This window comes from Hyperoodon ampullatus (assembly GCF_949752795.1).
Source record: "Hyperoodon ampullatus genome assembly, chromosome: X".
Classification (NCBI taxonomy): domain Eukaryota; kingdom Metazoa; phylum Chordata; class Mammalia; order Artiodactyla; family Ziphiidae; genus Hyperoodon; species Hyperoodon ampullatus.
Genome location: NC_136913.1, coordinates 34,388,104 through 34,407,996, shown reverse-complemented (window position 1 = coordinate 34,407,996; position 19,893 = coordinate 34,388,104). Strand labels below are relative to the sequence as shown.

The 19,893-nt window shown below is 41.2% G+C and overlaps 2 protein-coding genes across 2 annotated transcripts in view; both read left to right on the top strand.

Annotated features, from left to right (window-relative positions):
- The window catches only part of PRRG1 (proline rich and Gla domain 1), a gene marked incomplete at both ends in the record, with an annotated part of 83,520 nt that overhangs the window by 28,976 nt on the left and 34,651 nt on the right, over positions 1–19,893 (top strand). The window lies entirely within an intron of this gene.
- LOC307069048 (ferritin heavy chain-like) lies at positions 126–8,099 on the top strand (the record flags this gene model as incomplete). The annotated part of the gene is made up of 4 exons (XM_079727192.1): positions 126–140; positions 2,196–2,317; positions 7,274–7,405; positions 7,436–8,099. 4 exons carry the CDS (start codon positions 126–128, stop codon positions 8,097–8,099), a joined length of 933 nt encoding a protein of 310 aa, XP_079583318.1.

Genomic DNA, 19,893 nt, shown 5'->3' with positions numbered 1-19,893 from the left:
GGATTCTGGAACAAAAAGGTCATTAGTGGGAAAACCAGTGAAATCCAAATCCATTGTTAATAGTAATGGGCCAATATTAGTTAATTAATTATAACAAATGTGCCATCCTAATGTAAGATGCTAACATGAGGGGATACTGGGTGAGGGGTACAGAGGGATGCTCTGTACTATCTTTGCGATTTTGCTGTATATCTCAAATTACTCCAAAATTTAAAAAAAATTTATTTTAATAATGCACAGTCCAGGGTCCACAGGTCTCCATAGGGCCAGGGAATCTGCTTTAATGAGCAGTCCTGGGGATTCTAATGTAGGTGATCAGCGGATTACATTTTGTTAGATTGTAAAGCAAATAGTTTAACTAAAACTGCTTAGTTGGAATGCTCAAAAAGCTTTGCAGCGGGTTGTATTGGTGGGGGTGCGGACGATTGTCCTGTGTGGGGCTGTCCCATGCCCTGTGCACTCCATGCTCCACTCCTCCCCCAAGCTGTGTCTGCAGTTTAGAAACTAAGTCCAAGGATTTTAGTCTAAGTCCAGCTATTCCTTTTTGGATAATACCTCTCATTCCAAAGTGTTGCCTTAAATTTCTCTTGTGTGGAAATTATTAAAAGAGAAATTGAAGAAAGAGATATGCCGTGCCCCTTCATACTAGGATATGCTACAAAAGCTACATAGGGGATCTCTGAATTCAGAGCCCACGGCAGGACGTACATAGCATGTAGACACTTGTGGGTGAAGGTGGTGATTAACAAGAAGTGCTCAGTGTCTGAGGTATTTAACAGTTGGTCACTAGTTCCCTGGAGATTACTCGTCACACCTGCAGGCAGAAACTTGGATTCTTTGACATTGTTAGGGGAACTCCTATTTCACTTAGCTTCTCATGATCCACTGATGGCCCTTGAGCCACTGATTCAGAGCTTTGCCCTTTGAGAGCTGAGGGAATTTAGGAAGGTAGAGAGTCGAGTCTGGGCATAGACATATAGGGGCCAAACAGGGGGCATCAGTTTGGCTGTCTCCCAGTCATACTCTATGCATTTCCATCCAATCTTTCCACACCTTCCCTGGACCCATCCCAGACCCTCTTGGAGGAGCCAAATGTGAAGTTCCCTTTCAGCCACAAGGGGTATTTCCTGGGGCTCCCATGGGCTTTGTCACTGTTTCTTTTTTTTTTTTTTTTTTATGCGGTACGCAGCCCTCTCACTGTTGTGGCCTCTCCCGTTGCGGAGGACAGGCTCCGGACGCGCAGGCTCAGCGGCCATGGCTCACGGGCCCAGGTGCTCCGAGGCATGTGGGATCTTCCCGGACTGGGGCACGAACCCGTGTCCCCTGCATCGGCAGGCGGACACTCAACCACTGCGCCACCAGGGAAGCCCTGTCACTGTTTCTTTTGGGATCTCTTGAGAGTAAGTTAAACAGGACCAAAGTCTGTTATTTTGTGGAATTGGTATTCTGAGCTATCAGGAAGGTCTGACAGCATGTTGTCTATTATATGATCATTTAAGGTAAGTTTTTATTGACTTTATTGTCGATGTTGTTTTTAAATTTGTGGTGAACTTTATTCTCTGGCAGTTGGGCCCTTTTGTAGATTATAAATCCTATGTAGTTTCAGTTATTCCTTTCAGGTTATGGTAGTAACTTAATTTGGAGGGTTTCAGCCTGAATATTAACAAAGCAGTGGACTTGCTCCAGTGTGGGTCTCTCCTGCCCATGCCAGTAGTCTGTTAACCTTGACCTGAAGTTACCTCATCACGTTTCCTGTCTTAATGCCAGTTAATCTTTTTTCAGACCTCCCCTCAGAGACTGGGTACTGGTGGGGCTGAGGGGTCCATTTTTTTGTCATTTGTAGAATCATCTGCACCATAGATTTAATGTAACTCTGCATATCTTAGGCAGCAATGTCCACTTAGTGATGCCCTGTTTAACCTTCAAATATGCTGCTATTTACCCATGATTACCCTCAAGACACATGTGGAATTTCAAAACTCATCAGTACTCATTAGAATTAGTTTGCCAGAAGGAGTTCTCCTAATAGAGCTGGTGGAAATTCAAGGGTTCCACAGGAATATCCACCAGAGTTTAAGGTCACATAAGTGATGGATGAATCAGGTGTCTGAAAAGACCCTGCCTTGCATGCCCACTCTAGTTTGACAGTCTAGACTCTTGTTCCTTGAAGGCAGGCAAATCTCATACCTTTCTAGGCACTTTGGGACATAAAACTTCCTACCCATCTCTTCCACTTGAAACCTGAGTGTGGGATTCGCTCACCGTTTCCTCCTCTGCTCCTTCAGCTTCTGCTAGACCTTGACCTGAAGATCGTGGAGTAAGGAGACGGTCATGATCTGCTCTTTAACCCTTGCCCCTTCCCATTTCTCTCTCCTCTGGTATTTTGAGGACCTGGGAGAAGGAAGGGAAAAGGGGACAGATGTCTCTAACTTAATTGGTATTGCTGTCACCCCCTCTTGGCTGTCACTAATTCTTTGGTGGGCCTAATTATAAGTTGGGTGGGAGAGGCACAGTGTTCTTCAAGGGCTCCTAGAAGAAGCCTCCCCACAACACAGTTCCAAGAATAGGAGTCATGACTCTGTACTGGCCTCTTTTGCACCCTTCCCCAGCTGGCTCCTATCCTGGTATGCACACCTCACTTCCTCGTTGTTGAGGTGCTCTGCCTGGCAAACAGCCCTCTGGGGCAGAGTAGCAGCAACATAGCTCAAGTTTTGCCCAGTATCCACCTAACTTATGGGAAGTACTTATACCCTCATTTTAATCCTTGGAAGGAGTCTGCTCTATTGCTAACCCTGTTCCCCACCTTGCTTTTCCTCATATCCACCCTGCCCTTCCTGTGGGCACAGGGGGCACATCGGCCATTCCACTGCTTAAGCGGATGTCCACTTGGGGTATGGTTGTTAGTGTTCTCCTCTTGCAGGTACCCTACATGTGGCTTTCTTGGAGCTCCCCTTAGTAGTTTAGGGTCTTAGGGTCTAAACACTAACTTTGAATTTATGAAAGTGTGACCAACAAACCTAGCATGTGCAGTGGTGATCCTAGTGGCCCCGTCAGCCACCGTGCCACTGCTTTGGAGTGCCTGATTGCTTGCTAGGCAATACTGTTACTGTTAGAAATGGCTCACGTTATCCAATAGTGAGTGGCGTTCAGTCAGTGGAATTGATGAGAATGAAACTTTCACATTCAAATTGGGATTTGAGTAGAACCCTAAATCAGCAACTTTGCTTGGTAAATGTTTAACGCACCTATTATTTCATCTGAAAGATGGTGTCACATGCCTCCCATGGCATGCTAGGAGGAGGTTAGCTATGAATTCAGAGAACAGGGGTTTACCTGTTACCCAAGGAATTATATTCCTTAGCCTAATGTATTAAACCTCTCTCTCCAAAGAAGTAAAAGAAGATTTCAATTCATGGTATATTTGATAAAATACAGCAGCCAATCACCACCCCTGCGCACTCCTCAGAGATTCCCATCTGGATGGGGCCACTACTGTAAATCAATTTCTGTTACAGTGGGTGGCTGCTTATTTAATATTGGGGGTGGTAACTGGTCCTTTCCCCCAGTGTTAGGGCACAGTTCCTCTAGTGTTAGGGTGCACGTCCCCCAGGGCAAGACTTCTGACCATGGTTCTCATGGTTGGAATATCAGCAGCTGTAAAAATAAGATTCAGTTTAGTGGGATAGGGAGGGTGGGAGGGAGACACAAGAGGGAAGAGATATGGGGATATATGTATACGTATAGCTGATTCACTTTGTTATACAGCAGAAACTAACACACCACTGTAAAGCAATTATACTCCAATAAAGATGTAATAAATAAAATGACTATTAATTTTAAAAAAAGATTCCGTTTAGCCACTTCCAAGGTACAATAAAATCAGTGGCAAAGGAAATTAGAACTTTGCAATAGCTCTATATTCTCAGCCATAGGTCTTAAGTACCATCAAGCTGAAACAGGGCATCTCTTCCCCTAGTGCACACACAGCCACCTGCAGAGCAAAGAGGGCTCCGCCTTTTCTTGAATTGTATGCTTCAGAGGGTTGCACTAATGTCATAACTTAACATAGCATTACTATTTGAATGTTAAAATATTACCCCATTCCCAAAGCTAATATTTGATACCAATCACTGTTCATCATGAATAGACTAAAGCCTGATTTTTCTTTCCATTCTGTTATTGAAGAAAGGACTCATTGAATAGGCTCCAATCATTGTTATAACTGTGATAGGGTCCAGGAAAACCAAATAGGTCAAGCTCTTCATTTCACAAAGAAGGAAATAACAGCCTCAGAGAACTTGTCAGTTTGCTCATTTCCCCACAGCAAGATATTGATTGGTGCAGCCCCAAGTAGGACCCAGGTCTCCCTGCTCTGCCCTCCCCTCCCTCTGTGTTGAACACAATTCCCTCCTAATTTAATGGGTGATGGTTATGCTGGGGTTTCACCGTGGAACAATTTATCTCTAGGCTTCTTATGCCAGTTCTTATTAGGCCATTAGTAAAGGCACATCACAATATGCTTATTCAAGCCCAGATATGATTGAAATGGAAAAACTGGTGGCTGGTTCATACTCTTAGCTGTATTTTTATTTTTACTGTTTTAAAATGCGTTAGAACAGGCAAAGCGGGTGACATTCTTTGCATCTGTAGACCAATACTGTGAGTGCCAAAAAGACCAATGATGCGCCTGATTTCTGACTGGAGTTGGAACTCGTGGCTTTTGATTCCTAATCAAGTGCTCCTGAGCATCATACCATGTAGCTGACACAGTTGGAGCACAAGGCAGGAAGAAAAGAAAAAGAAAACCTAATAGAACTTGCAATATAATAGGGCCAATTGGGAAAGAATATAGAGGTTGGCTGAAATTTCCTGTTACTATCTGAGAAGTGGCAACCTGAACTCTTAGAAAGTTTTGAACTTGTTTGGTTTAAGGGTGAGATCACTTTCAAGGGAGCTGTCTTTAAGCTAAATAAACTGATGAGGTTTCATTATAATTCTAGAGTAATGTCTGAGGAGGTAGAAGGGATGATAAAGAATTCTATTTAAAGTTAGTGAAACTTTTCAATTCTATAGATTCATTTTTATTACTTTGAAAGACAGATTACATTATAAAGATCCAGGTACATACTAATAACTAAAATGAGATAAAGTAGTAAGAACAATAATTCCCCACAAATCTAGAATTTATATTAGTTTTCCATTAAAACTGTTCCATTTTGCTGTTTTGTATTTTAAAGTATTAAAATCCAGAAACTAACACAACACTGTAAATCAACTATACTTCAAAAAAAAAAAAAAGAAAAAATACCCAGGGTAAACTTTAGATGAAACAGAGATAAATAATTATTTACTAGGAATTGTAATATCTCTTTAACTTACTATAAAGAGATACTTTGTTCCAGTATATGCCATGCTCTTTGCCTTCTCCATTCTACCACCTCTTGTATTACTCATTTCCATTATACTAGAAATCCTGTGCTCATTGCAGTTTGGTCTGAATTGTCCTACCACCACCATTCTTGGTGAGATAAGAAAGTAATTGCCTGAATTAATGTATTCTAAGTTGCAGTCTGTGTGGCAGATAGTTGATCTAAAAACCATTTTACCCCCTTCTTCCTTGCTAAGAGAACCCCAATTTGGGGGAGTAATAACATACCCAGGTGCTAGAGGTGAATCATAATTAGTCTAATCATGATTCTGGTCTAGTCTAGTCATTGCCATGACTAATCACAGCAATGTTGTTCCCTTTTCATAATCTGTAGTAATGTCTTCTCCCTCATTCTTGATATTGGTAATTTGCCTTCTCTCTTTTTTCCTGATCAGTCTAGAAATTTATCTTTTCTTTAATCCTAAAGAGTCTGTGTTTGGTTTTATTTATTTTCTCTATTTTTTGTTTATTTTCTATTTCACTGAATTTTCCTTTCTTGGTTGTTCCTGACTTCTGCTTGATTTAGGTATTTATTGCTCTCCTTTTTCTTGTTCCTTAAGGGAGATGGTTAGGTTTTTGATTTTACATGTTTTTTCTTTTCTAATCTTGTGTGATTTGAATCCTTTGAAATTTATTGAGACTTGGTTATGGCCCAGAATATGATTTATCTTGGTAAATATTCTATGTGTACTTGAGAAGAATGTGCTTCTAAAGAATATATTTAAAAGTTTCTTCTGTTTCATGAGTATTATTTCTTCCTCTTTTCCTTTTCTCCTCCTGATTTATAAGAAGTAATACCGTACTGGTTGCCTGCAGAAAGGAGACCAGTGTGGCTTTGAACCATGTGATGACTATATTACCTATTCAGAAAATTATGTACAGTTTTAGAAATTTTTAAAAAATGATAATTGAATCATGGTAGTAGTTAAACACACCAAAAACATCTACGCGTGCGCGCGCACACACACACACACACATATACCCTAAAGGGTATCATTAGCACACCAGAAATATGAGGAATTCTTGGAAGATAGGAAATGGCAGATGCAGTCAAATTAGTTAATTCAGAGAATTTGAAACATCTGCAGTAGAAAACTGAGGCCATTCAGACACACTTTAGGAACAGTCACCAAAACTGAAGCACTGTACAGAGTCCTAGGTCAGCAGTGAGATGAAAGAGCTAATCTGTGAACGGTACATGTTTCATCCTGCCTTGAGCCTCCCCCACCCCTGCTTCCATTGGGCATAAGCACCTGTGCCATTTGACCACCTTTAATCTCCCAAAACTGCACTCCAAAGACAGTGAATGAGCTTAAGATACCTGTAGGCCTGCACAGAAGGGAAACATCAGGACACAGCTACCTCGAAGGGAAAAACGTTTGTCTTCTGATGTGAGAAATTACATCTTTCTTTTGGCAACAGTGAGGGTCTCTAGCCTACCTGAAAGTTCCATGCCATGTTCCCGCAAAGGAGGCCACTGAATAATTGACATGCTCTGCCCTCCCATTCCAAGGAGGAGACTATAAGTGAAATGGATGTCACAACTCTAGAGCTGATCCATGCTAATTACTGAGGCTAATCAAATGAGTTCTTTCTTCCTAAGTTTAAATGAACAAAAAGGCTTGCCAGACATTGAGGAAAGTAAAAGAGAAGATCATGATGAACAAACACAACTATTTCTGGAGAAAAAGCAAATATAATACAGGAAACAGAATAAATCCAAATTCATATTCTCCGAATTTTAAGGAAGATAGTGGGTTTATAAAATGAGAAGAGGGCGCAATTAGAGAACAAGAGAAAGTCCTTGGAAACTGAAATATTTTTGCAAAGTTAAAAACTTAATAGATACCAGGTGCGCAGGTCAAAGTCACCCTGCCTCACCCAGGCTGTGAGGGAACGTGGGAGCAGCGTTCGTGCCCCGCCCACCCCACGCGACCACTTCCGGCAACAGAACCGCAAGCCCACCGCCTACCTCCCGTAACGGACCCCATTTCCGGTCTGTCCCAGAGCGGCCGCCCTCTTCGACCACACGGGAGAGCTCCGAGGCAGCGACCGCAGGCCCCGCGGCTTCGCCTTCACCTTGGCCTTCACGCCCGCCACGATGCCCGTGCCGTCCACCATGAAGCAAGCGCCGCCCTCGCAGGTGCGCCAGAACTACCACCCCGACTGCGAGGCCGCCGTCAACAGCCATTTCACCCTGGAGTTCCACGCCTCCATGTTCTGCCTGGACGTGGCCTTTTACCTCCGCCGCGATGGCGACGTGGCCTTCAAGTACTTCACCTGGTTCTTCGTGTACCGCTCCGGCGAGCACAGCTCACGGGTCTGGAACCTGATATTCCTGCAGAACGACCGCAGGGGCCGCCTCGACTTCCACGACATCGGGAAGCCAGTCAGTGACAACTGGAAGAGCAGCCTCAAGGCCATGAAGTGCGCCTTGTTCCTGGAGAACCGCGTGTACCAGAGCCTGCTCCACCTGCACCAGCTGGCCACCGACAAGAGTGACCACCACCTGTGCCACTTCCTGGCAACTCACTACCTCAGCCAGCAGGTGGCGTTCATCAGAGAGCTGGAGGGTCATGTCACCACCCTGAGCATGATGGAGGCCCCGGACATCGACCTGGTGGGGTCCCTCTTTGACAAGCTCACCCTGGGCGACAGCGACAAGAACTGAGCCTGGACTGGACTTCCCTAGAGCCACGGGGTGACCAGAGCCCTGGTCACCGTGCCTGCCATGCAGACGGCAATACTGCCCTTTCAGAAGAAGTTCGCTTAAGTTTTTGGTTTTTTTTTTTTTTTTTTTTTGCAACAAGTGCAGGACTCTCTTTTCCTGGACTTTACGTTATCACTTAAGTTTTTTTCTTCCACTTTTTCCGTTTCTTCCAATAAAGTTATTTGGTTCCTAAAGAAATAAAGGTCTCTCCTTGGTTCCTGTGTGCAAATCGCTCACTTTTTAAAACAGGAGGCTCTCCACCCACCCATGCCCCACCCACATGCAGCTCAGGATCTCCACAGAGGGAGGGAGAAGGCATTCCATGGGGCCCTGGAAAGTGCAAAATCCATCTTCCCCTTATAAACAATGTGGGTATATGGGGGTAGACTGGGGTGGGGTGAGGTAGGGGTCCCTGGTGAATGTGGGTGCATGTGCATAGTAAAAGGTATAGAACCATAGCCTGAAAATCATGATTGCAGTTGCCTCTTGGGAAGAAGTCAAGGGAATGGGATTGGGTAGGGATTAAAATAAAGGGAGTCTTCAGTTTCACCTGAAATGTTTAAGTTCATTAAATTATGCAAATACTAATGGTTAAGTATGAGTAGCAAGATGGGGGGTGGAGGGGTTTGGAAGTCTGAATGGTGGAGTATCTCTTTGACAAGTTCACTCTGGGCAACAGTGATAATGGAAAAATGAGTGTTAGGCTGTCTTGCTCAGAAACACGAGGGTGACTTCCCGTGGTCACCAATGCCTGGCATGCATGTTGTAATAACAAAACATCCACTTATATGTTTTCTTTCCTTTGTATCATACGTATATATGCATGCGTGTGTGTGTGTATATATATATATATATATATATATTTTAATTCCAACCAGCAGCAGAGTTCATTTTGCATGTCTAGACTAGATTCTGAATGTTTGCTTAGGAAGACACCCTTTGTTGAAAAGCAGTTCGGTGATCATATTACTGGAAATGATATAGCTGCTTCCTAGACCTTTCCTGAACCTGGCTGTATTTCTGCCCTTGGGTTTCATATATCCAACTTTGATTTCGTTTTTGTTATTTGCCACCAAGAGAACCTAAGCTAATATGTCTTATTATCAACACACTTTTACCAGCCTTCACTGTATTTACAGTAAATAGCTCTTCTAGGGTAGTAAATGACATTTTTCTCTTTATCCCTACTATGGAGTCCACTGAAAGGAAAAAGGATCAAGGGTGGAAGGGATCAAATAAGAACAATTGCCTGGTTGATTCGTGTGTGCAACTCTCTTACCTTTTAAGTGTTAAAACAAGTATCCAGGAGTCTCTCCAGCTACCCATGCCCGGTCCACATGTAGCTCAGGATCTCCACAGAGGGAGGGAGAAGGTGTTCCATGGGACCCTGGAAAACACAAAATCTGTCTTCCCCTAATAAACAATGTGGGGGTGGCCTGGGGCCCTGGTGAATGTGGACGTCTCTACATAGTTAAAGTATAAAAACATGGCCTGAAAATCATGATTGGGGTTGATCAGGGGAAAGAGTGAAGGGAATGAGATTGGGCAGGGGTTGAAATAAAGGGGGTCTTCACTTTATTTGAAATGTTAATGGTTAATTCTGAGTTAGCAAGATGGGGCGCCCTGGAAGCCAACACGGCAGAGTCCCTCTTTGAAAAGCTCACCCTGCGCTACAGTGTTAAGGGAAAGTGAGCCTTAGCCTGTCTTCCCCTGGTCCTATATGCAGGACATGCAGTTGTCCTCAGAAAACCTCTACTTTCCCCTTATAAACAGTGTGGTTATGTGGGGTGAGGTGAGGGGCGGTTTGGGGCTCTGGTGTCTGTGGGTGCATGTGTATGGTAATGTATGGTAAAAATGTGGATAAAAACATGTTCTGTAATGCATCATAGCGGTTGCCTCCCAGGAAGAAGTGAAAAACGGGATTGGGCAGGGATTAAATAAATGGAGTCTTCAACATTATCTGAAGTATTTTAGCTTATTAAATTATGCAAGTGTTAATGTTTATTACTTCTCAGTAACAATCTGGGGCCTTGAAAACTGGCATAGTGGAGTACCTATGTGGCAGACTTGCCCTTGTCAGTGATTTCGGGAACTGTGCCTTAGGCTGGCTTCTCCATAGACACAGCTATGACTTCATATAGTTAGCAGTGCCAGGCACGCATGCTGCTGTTCTAAAACCTCTGCCTTTGTTTCCTTTTTTTTGGTACAATTTCTACTAATAATTTAGTACAAAAAGAAAACCCTACTCAGTACAAGCGTTGAAAATTTAACATAGTTGCTGAACATCAAAAAATTTTTTTTTCGCGGTACACGGGCCTCTCACTGTTGTGGCCTCTCCCGTTGCGGAGCACAGGCTCCGGACGCGCAGGCTCAGCGGCCATGGCTCACGGGCCCAGCCGCTCCGCAGCATGTGGGATCTTCCCGGACCGGGGCACGAACCCATGTCCCCTGCATCGGCAGGCGGACTCTCAACCACTGCGCCACCAAGGAAGCCCAACATCAAATTTTTGATAATGAATATATAGTAGATTGAATCTCTGTCAGAGAACTAATTAAGAGTCATAGAAGAACCGTGTACAATAACTAATAGCCACCAATAGAAATTTCAGAAGGAGAAAATAAAGGGTTGTGTAGAAGGGGACACAATAAGCAAGAAATATTTTTAAAATGCTAACTACATCCAAATACTATTATCATATATTTTTCTCCTTTAATTATACCAACACTCTAAATTAGATTAATAGATCTCCCTATGTGGAATTATTATTCCTGGAATGATATTTGGTCACTTGATTTGTTTTAGTATAATTTTTTTGAGCTGTAACATTGTATAATATTAAGATGTACAATGTGTTGATTTGATACACATATTATGAAGTGATTGCCACCAAAGCCTAAGCTGAAACCTCCATCACTTCACATAATTACTGTTTCTTTTTGGTAGTCAGAATACTTAAGATTTACAATCTTAGCGACATCCAAGTATATAATACAATATTGTTAACTATAATGACCATGCTGTACATTAGATCCCCAAAGTTTGTACCCTTTGATTAACATCTCCCCCTTTCCCCAACCCCAAGGCTCTGGTAACCACCATTTTACTCTGTGAGTTTTGCTTTTTTAAATTCCACATATAAGTGATAGAATACAATATTTGTCTAACTTATTTTACTTAGCATAATACCCTCAAGGTTCATTCTAGTTGTTAAAAACATCAGGATTTCCTTCTTTCCCATGGCTGAATAATACTCCATTGTGTATGTGTGTGTGTTTATATATATATATATATATATATATATATATATATATATATATATATATATATATATATATATCACATCATCTTTATCCATTCATCCACTGATAGACACAGGTTATTTTCATATGTGGGCTCTTGTGAATAATGTTGCATTGAACATGGAGATGCAGATATCTCTTTGAGATCCTGTTTTCATTTCTTTTAGATAAATACCCAGAGAAGGGATTGCAAGATCATATGGTAGTTCTACTTTTAATTTTTTGAGGAGCGCCCATACTGTTTTTCATACTGGCTGTATCAATTTACATTCCCAACAACAGTACACAAGGGATCTGTTTTTTCTACATCCTTGCCAACACTTGTTACCTCTTTTATTTTTAATGACAGCCATTCTAATAAGTGTGAGGTGATATCTCGTCATGGTTTTGATTGGCATTTCCCAGATAATTAGTGATGTTGAACACCTTTGTATGTACCTGTTGGCCATTTGTATGTCTTTTTTGGAAAAATGTCTATTCAGGTGCCTTGACCACTTTTTAATTAGGTTATTTGGCTTTTTTGCTAGTGAACTGTGTGAGTTCTTCATATATTTAGGATATTTTTATCAGATACATGATTTACCTGTTTGCTTTACTGATTGTTTCTTTTGCCATACAGACCTTTTTTTTAGTTTGATGTACTCCTACTTACTTATTTTTGCTTTTGCTGCTTGTACGTTTAGTGTCATATCCACAAAATTGTTGCCAGGACCAAAGTCAAAGAAGTTTTCTCCTATGTTATCTTCTAGGAGTTGTATGACTTCAGATCTTATGTTTAAGTCTTTAATCCTTTTTGAGTTAATTTTTTGAGGGGTGTAAGATAGGAGTCCAGTTTCATTCTTCTGAATGTGGTTATCTAGTTTTCCAAACACCATTTAACAAAGACATTATCCTTTCCTCATTGAATATTCTTGGCTCCCTTGTCAAATATTACTTGGCCCTATATGTATGGGTTTATATCGGAGCTCTTGATTATGTTCCACCAGACTATGTGTGATTTTTATGCCAGTACCATACTGTTTTGATTACTAAAGCTTTGTATTATAGTTCAATATCAGGAAATATAATGCCTCCAGCTTTGTTCTTATTTCTCAAGATTCCTTTGGTTATTTGGGGTGTTTTGTGCCTCCTTAGGAATTTTAGGATTGTTTTTCTATTTCTGTAAAAAATCCCATTGAAATTTTTTTTCCATCTTTACTGGAGTATAATTGATTTACAGTGGTGTGTTAGTTTCTGCTTTATAACAAAGTGAATCAGTTATACATGTACATATGTTTCCATATCTCTTCCCTCTTGTGTCTCCCTCCCTCCCATCCTCCCTATCCCACCCCTCTAGGTGGTCACAAAGCACCAAGCTGATCTCCCTGTGCTATGCGGCTGCTTCCCACTAGCTATCTATTTTATGTTTGGTAGTGTATATATGTCCATGCCACTCTCTCACTTTGTCACAGCTTACCCTTCCCCCTCCCCATATCCTCAAGTCCATTCTCTAGTAGGTCTGTGTCTTTATTCCTGTCTTACCCCTAGGTTCTTCATGACTTTTTTTTTTCTTAAATTCCATATATATGTGTTAGCATATGGTATTTGTCTTTCTCTTTCTGACTTACTTCACTCTGTATGACAGACTCTAGGTCCATCCACCTCATTACAAATAACTCAATTTTGTTTCTTTTTATGGCTGAGTAATATTCCATTGTATATATGTGCCACATCTTTTTTATCCATTCATCCGATGATGGACACTTAGGTTGTTTCCATCTCCTGGCCATTGTAAATAGAGCTGCAATGAACATTTTGGTACATGACTCTTTTTGAATTATGGTTTTCTCAGGGTATATGCCCAGTAGTGGGATTGCTGGGTCATATGATAGTTCTATTTGTAGTTTTTTCAGGAACCTCCATACTGTTCTCCATAGTGGCTGTACCAATTCACATTCCCACCAGCAGTGCAAGAGTGTTCCCTTTTCTCTACACCCTCTCCAGCATTTATTGTTTCTAGGTTTTTTGATGATGGCCATTCTGACTGGTGTGAGATGATATCTCATTGTAGTTTTGATTTGCATTTCTCTCATGATAATGATGTTGAGCATTCTTTCATGTGTTTGTTGGCGGTCTGTATATTTTCTTTGGAGAAATGTCTATTTAGGTCTTCTGCCCATTTTTGGATTGGGTTCTTTGTTTTTTTGTTATTGAGCTCCATGAGCTGCTTATAAATTTTGGAGATTAATCCTTTGTGAGTTGCTTCATTTGCAAATGTTTTCTCCCATCATGAGGGTTGTCTTTTGGTCTTGTTTATGGTTTCCTTTGCTGTGCAAAAAGCTTTGAAGTTTCATTAGGTCCCATTTGTTTATTTTTGTTTTTATTTCCATTACTCTAGGAGGTGGGTCCAAAAGGATCTGGCTGTGATTTATGTCATAAAGTGTTCTGCCTATGTTTTCCTCTAAGATAGTTTCTGGTCTTACATTTAGGTCTTTAATCCATTTTGAGCTTATTTTTGTGTATGGTGCTAGGGAGTGATCTAATCTCATACTTTAACATGTACCTGTCCAGTTTTCCCAGCACCACTTATTGAAGAGGCTGTCCTTTCTCCACTATACATTCCTGCCTCCTTTATCAAAGATAAGGTGGCCATATGTACGTGGGTTTATCTCTGGGCTTTCTATCCTGTTCCATTGATCTATCTTTCTGTTTTTGTGCCAGTACCATACTGTCTTGATAACTGTAGCTTTGTAGTATAGTCTGAAGTCCAGGAGCCTAATTCCTCCAGCTGCGTTTTTCGTTCTCAAGATTGCTTTGACTATTCGGGGTCTTTTGTGTTTCCATACAAATTGTGAAATTTTTTGTTCTAGTTTTGTGAAAAATGCCATTGGTAGTATGATAGGGATTGCACTGAATCTGTAGATTCCTTTGAGTCTATAGTCATTTTCACAGTGTTGATTTTTCCAATCCAAGAACATGGTATATCTCTCCATCTGTTTGTATCATCTTTAATTTCTTTCATCAGTGTCTTATAATTTTCTGCATACAGGTCTCTGGGGTCCACACTTTTAGCTGCGGCTCGCGCCTGTCGCTGGAGCTCCTTTAAGCAGCGCTCTTAATCCCCTCTCCTCGCGCACCAGGAAACAAAGAGGGAAGAAAAAGTCTCTTGCCTCTTCAGCAGGTCCAGACTTTTTCTTGGACTCCCTCCCGGCTAACCGTGGTGCACTAACCCCTTCAGGCTGTGTTCATGCCACCAACCCCAGTCCTCTTCCTGCACTCTGACCGAAGCCCAAGCCTCAGCTCCCAGACCCGCCCGCCCCGGCGGGGGAGCAGACAAGCCTCTCGGGCTAGTGAGTGCCAGTCGGCACTGATCCTCTGTGTGGGAATCTCTCCGCTTTGCCCTCCGCACCCCTGTTGCTGTGCTCTCCTCCGCAGCTCCGAAGCTTCCCCCTCCACCACCTGCAGTCTCCGCCCACGAAAGGGCTTCCTAGTGTGTGGAAACCTTTCCTCCTTCACAGCTCCCTCCCACTGGTGCAGGTACCGTTCCTATCCTTTTGTCTCTATTCTTTTTTTTTGTCCTACCCAGGTACGTGGGGACTTTCTTGCCTTTTGGGAGGTCTGAGGTCTTCTGCCAGCATTCAGTATGTGTTCTGTAGGAGTCGTTCCACGTGTAGATGTATTTCTGGTGTATCTGTGGGGAGGAAGGTGATCTCCACGTCTTACTCTTCCGCCATCTTCCCCTCTCCCCCATTGAAATTTTGATAGGAATTGCACTGCATCTACAGGTGGCTTTGGCTAGTGTGGACCTTTTAACTATATCAGTTCTTTTCCTCAGTGAGCACAGTATATCTTTCATTTTATTGGGTCTTACATTTTTTTATCAAAGTCTTAAAATTTTCAGTGTACATATCTTTCACCTTCTTGGTTCCGTTTATTCTTAAGTATTTTATTGCTTTTGATTTTATTGTGAATAAGATTGTTTTCTTTATTTTTCAGATGTTTTGTTAGTGTATAGTAAATACAATTGTTTATGTTAATTTTGTATCCTGCAACTTTCCTGAATTCCTTGATTAGTTATAACAGGTTTTTGGTGGAGTCTTTAGGACTTTTTATATATAAAATCATATCATCTGCAAAGACATTCTGACTTCTTCCTTTCCAATATGGTTGCCTTTTATTTCTCTTTCTTGCCTGATTGCTGTGGCTGGGACTTCCAGTACTATGTTGAATAGGAGTGGTGAGTGGGATTCTTGTCTTGTTCCTGATCTTAGAGGAAAAGCTTTCAGCTTTTCATCATTGTGGATGATGTTAGCTGTGGACTTGCTCTATATGGCTTGTATTATATTGAGGTGTCTTCTCTCTATACCCAATTTAAGAATTTTTATCATGAAAGAATGTTGTATTTTATTAAATTATTTTTCTTCATCAAGGTGATCATATGATTTTTATCTTCCATTCTATTAATGTAGTGGATCAGTTTTTGATTTGCATATGTTGAACTATCCTCCATCCCAGTGATAAATCCCACTTGATCATAGAACATGACCTTTTTAATGTGCTGCTCAGTTTAGTTTGCAAAGGTTATGTTGAGGATATTTGCATCTATACTGAACAGGGACATTGACCTGTAGTTTTTTTTCTTGTAGTGTCCTTATCTGGCTTTGGTATTAGGGTAATGCTAGCCTTGTAAGATGATTTTTGGAGTGTTCCCTCCTCTCCAATTTTTTGGAAGTGTTTGAGAAGGACTGGTGTTAATTCTTTTTTAAATGTTTGGTAGAATTCACCAGGGAAACCATCTGGTCCTGGCTTTTCTTTGGGAGAGCTTTTTCATTAGTGATTCAATTACCCTACTCATTATTGTTCTGTTCAGATTTTCTGTTTCTTCCTGATAAAGTCTTGGTAGTTGCATGTTTCTCAGAATTTATCCATTTCTTCTAGGTTCCAATTTGTTGGTGTATAGTTGTTTATAGGACCTCTTATGATCCTTTGTATTTCTGTGGTATCAGTTGTAATGTCTCCTCTTTCATTTCTGATTTTGAGTCTTTTTTTTCCTTAGTCTAGCCAAAGCTTGTCAATTTCATTAATTTTTTCTTGATGTATGCATTTGTCACTATGAATTTCCCTCTTAGAACTGTTGTTTGTGCATCCCATTTGTTTTCATATGCTGTGTTTACACTTTTGTTTGCCTCAAGATAATATTCTATTTCCCTTTTGAACTGTTCTGTGACCCTTTGGTTGTTCAGGAGTATGTTTTTTAAATTTCCACATATTGGTGATTTTTCCAGCTTTCCTTCCATTACTGACTTCTAGTTTCATACCATTGTGCTCAGGAAAGCTACTTGGTATGATTTCAGTCTTTTTAAATTTGCTAAGACTTTTTCTGAGACTTATCATGTGATCTATCCTGGAGAATGTTTCTCGTGTGCTTGAGAAGAATGTGTGTATTCTCCTGCTGTTGGATGGGATGATCTGTATATATCTATTTGACCCCTTTGACCTAAAGTAAAGTCCAACCTTTCCTCATTGATTTTCTGTCTGGGTGATCTGTGTTGAGAGTGGAGTATTAAAGGCCCCAACTATTATTGTATTGCTATTTATTTCTCCTTTTACATCTCTTAGTATTTGCTTTATATTACTTAGGCATTCTGTGTTGGGTGCCTAAATATTTACACTTGTTATATCTTCTTTATGAATTGACTCCTTTATTATAAAGACTTTGTGTCTTTTGCCATATTTAGCTTTAAGTCTATTTTGTGTGATAGATGCATAGCTACCTCTGCTTTCTTTTGGTTATATTTGCTAAAAATACCTTTTTCCACTCCTACACTTGCTATATATGTATGTCCTTAAAGTAATTCTCTTGTAGGCAACTTATCATTGGATCTTGTTTTTTTATCCATTCAGCCATCCTATGTCTTTTGATTGGAGAATTTAATCCTTTTATGTTTAAAATAATTATTTATAGGTAAGACTTACTATTGCCATTTTGTTCATTGTTTTCTGTTTTGTACATCCTTTGTTCCTTTTTTTTCCTCTCTTGCTGTCTTTCTTTGTGATTTGATGACTTTTTATAGTGGTATGCTTTGATTCCTTTATTATAATCTTTTTTTGTATCTAACACAGGTTTTTCCCTTGCGTCTTTGGGGTTGGTTACTGATGATTATTGTGATCCTTTGATCATGTCATGTTTCCTTGATGTTTTTCATGTTCCTTGAAGTTTTGCATTGCTGTCTTTTCATTTGAAGCAGTAGTCACCTCCTACAGTCTTTACTAATTGCCTTCAGGAGAGAAATACCTGCTCTGAGCCCTGGTAGTGATTCTGAGGCTTTCTCAGACCTCCTATGGATATAGCTGCTCCACACTTCTTCCTCCCTCTTGTGGCAGAAGTCTTAAGCTTTCTCTTATGCCTTCTCTTGTTCCTGCACTGCACCAGTCCAGGTGTTGACAGTCTCACTTTTGTTTTCCAAGAAGTGACACTAAGTCTCAAGTTTGTGGTGTTTCCCTAGCCTGCAGATTTGGGCGACTTTCTGCACGTGCTCACTAGCCATTTTCCAAAGCTCACCCTGCCACCACCACTGGGAGCACACACAGGGAGCTGACCAAAGTGTGTGGGGGTGTGTGTGTAGAGGAGGCATGCTGAGTACTGAGGGTACCCACGGGTCAATTGGGGTCATCCATGAGCAAGGCATAACCAGTGCTTGTGGGCAGGCTTCTTGATGGAGTCCAAGACACAATTATTAGGATCCATGTCCCTTTAATACCCTCTAAGAGGCCTATCTGCCACTCTCTCAGCTTCTCCTTGACCCCCAGTCATGAAGCTCACAATTCAGTATTCCTCTCCAATGTGTCTGAACTTTGTATTATTTTTTCCAATGGTGTGTTGGAACTTTTCCTCTGGAAATCTGGACTTCCACAAAGGTTTTCACATCTGTGGGTGATTGTCTAAGACAGTGTTTTCCAGGGGCTCCTGGACTGTGGCCAAGAGAAGCTGGAACTGGTTCACAGGCTACCCCAGGAGCCATACCTGGGACCAAGTCAATATGCCCTTTACCCAGTGTGTGGGTGGTTGAGACTCCTTTTGGGACATTTAGCATATGGAGCTGCATCATCCCACAGCTCCCACAAAGGCACTGTTGTCCATGAGTGGATGCCAAACTGTAGTTTGAGGGGGGACGAAAACAGTAAATCTCTTATTTCACCATGGTGCTGACATTACTCTTGCTAATATTTCTACTTATGATTTTTCATCTGTGTTCATACTTTAACATGTAGATTTTTAAAAAATATGTGTGAGTAACATCCCTGTCCTGCTTTGGTGTTAGGATTATTCTGCCCTTGTAAAACAAATTGGGAAATTTTCTCCATTTTTATATGCTCTGGAATAGTTTTCGTGTCATAGGTTTTTTGTTCTTAGAAGGTTTAGTAGAATTCCCATTAACATGATCTGGATTTGCTCTCTTTTTGTTAAGATAGATACGTTTATTTCTGTGAAAAAAAATGACTGGGGTTTTGATAGGGATTGCATTGAATCTGTGGATTGCTTTGGGTAGCATGGATATTTTAACAATATTAAGTCTTCTAATCCATGAAATGCTATGTCTTTTCATTTATTTGTTTCTTTTTAAATTTCTTTCAGCAATGTTTTGTGTCACATTGATTGATTTTCATACATTCAATTATCCTTGTATCCCAGGGATAAATCCCACTTGGTCATGATATATGATTCCTTTAATGTGCTGTTGAATTTCATTTGCCTAGTATTTTGTTGAGGTTTTTTGCATCTATATTCATCAGAGATATTGGCCTGTAGTTTTCTTGTAATTTCTTTTTCTGACTTTGGAGGTAGTGTAATACTGGCCATATAAAATGAGTTTAGAAGTGTTTCCTCCTCTTCAGTTTCCTGGAAGAGTTTGAGAAGGATTAGTATTATTTTTTCTTAAATTCACATGGGGGCTTCTCTGGTGGCGCAGTGGTTGGGAATCCGCCTGCCAATGCAGGGGACATGGGTTCGGGCCCTGGTCTGGGAAGATCCCACATGCTGCGGAGCAACTAAGCCCATGCACCACAGCTACTGAGCCTGCGATCTGGAGCCCACAAGCCACAGCTACTGAGCCCACGTGCCACAACTACTGAAGCCCACACGCCTAGAGCCTGTGCTCCGCAACAGGAGAAGCCACCGCAACAAGAAGCCCGCGCACCGCAACGAGGAGTGGCCCCCATTCGCCGCAACTAGAGAAAGCCCACACACAGCAACGAAGACCCAACACAGCCATATATAAATAAGTAAATAAATTTATATTTAAAAAATTCACATGGAACCACAAAGGTCTCCAATAGCCAAAACAATCTTGAGTAAAAAGAACAGAGCTGGAGGCCTCACACTTCCTGATTTTGAAAAATATTACAAAGCTACAGTAATAAAAGGAGTATGGTACTGGCATAAAGACAGACATATAGACCATTAGGACTGAATAGA